The following is a 1,320-nucleotide window of genomic DNA, read 5'->3' on the forward strand; positions in this document are numbered from 1 at the left end:
CTTTCTCCTCCCTCCTTTTTAATGCCTGTAGTGATAATTTACAATAGCCAGTCACTCCCTCACACTCAGTGGGTTTGCCACCTGTCTGACACTACTGTTCTCCATTCACTCCTGTGATCAGCTAGGGTGATTTCACCTCCTACCTCATTGAGGAGAGAGAGGGTAGGTTCTCATCATTATTCTAGAATCAGCAGACATATCACATCTTTTCTGAATACTTTGTCCATAAATATCTCCCAGTCTCACCCAGCTACCATCCCCTAGTTTACGTCCCCATCACCATTCATCCAGATACTGCAAAAGCCTCCTAATTCTATCTCTGTCTCAAAACTTTCCTGTCTTCAGTTCATACCTTACATTGCAACCAGGTACATCATTCTATAACACAGATGTGATTCACTCAACTCTGAGACCCTTCAGAGATCTCTCACTGCCTGAAGAAAACATTTAAGTGCCTTTGTGTGGCTTTGAAATCCCTCTTTTTCAAAATGACTCACTTTCCAATCACTCCCTACTTTGCTCCCCCACTTCAGAAAGAAAACACCAAGCACAATTGCATTTCTGTGTCTTTCTTCACATGTTCCTGTGGTCTGGCATGCCCTACACAATGCTCTTTGTCTATTGTACTAGTAATACTCCTTACTCTAGTGTTTCTGTTCAGAATGTGTAAATCTTTTGACTTTTTTATTTTAATACTCTTCTTCCTTTAAGACCCAGTTCCCCTGTGAAGCCTTCTCTGAGCCTAGGTGCTCACAGCTCCCTCCTCTAGACTCCTGGAACACTTGATATGACAGCTCTGGCCATGTCTCTAAGCCCCCATAAAACTGAGCTCCCTGAGGGCTTTCTCATTGCCTTACTCATCTTTGCGTTCCCTGAAGAGCCTAGAACATTGCCTGATAGAGCAAGATCCATAATTTTCAAATGGAATTCAACTTCTTTGGGGATGAAGGGGCAGCTTCATTCAGGATCCCTCACCCCACAGCATTCAGATCAGCATGTTCTTCAGCTAGGCACAAGGCTCAGACCAGACCATCAACTATGTTTATAAGAAAGTTCAATACTCCATCCCTTCAGAACAAGTCTCTAGGGGGAAAAATACAAACACACACACAAGAAAAACATATATTACCTTCTGTAGGAGATTGTGAAGAGTTCCGGTTTCCAGATGAAGCTAGAAAAATATTCAGAGAAAGGTAAATGAAATCAATTTTAGGTACTTAAATGAAGGAAGCCATTGTTTCTCCACTAAAATTTATGTGCAACATGATAGAATATAAGTTAACCATAACTAACTTACATTAACAGCCTTGCAAAACAGCC

At 41.5% G+C, this 1,320-nt stretch overlaps 1 protein-coding gene across 1 annotated transcript in view; it reads right to left on the reverse strand.

The window, feature by feature from the left end:
• Positions 1-1,171, reverse strand: part of LOC102766774 (cell surface glycoprotein CD200 receptor 1-like) — a gene marked incomplete at both ends in the record, with an annotated part of 6,077 nt that extends 4,906 nt beyond the window's left edge. The window contains one exon of the mRNA XM_006773836.2: positions 1,130-1,171. Within this exon, the coding sequence (XP_006773899.2) occupies positions 1,130-1,171 (42 nt within the window). The remainder of the gene's footprint in view (positions 1-1,129) is intronic.
• Positions 1,172-1,320: the final 149 nt, after the last annotated feature.

This window comes from Myotis davidii, unplaced genomic scaffold, assembly GCF_000327345.1.
Source record: "Myotis davidii unplaced genomic scaffold, ASM32734v1 scaffold2847, whole genome shotgun sequence".
NCBI classification, from domain to species: Eukaryota; Metazoa; Chordata; class Mammalia; order Chiroptera; family Vespertilionidae; genus Myotis; species Myotis davidii.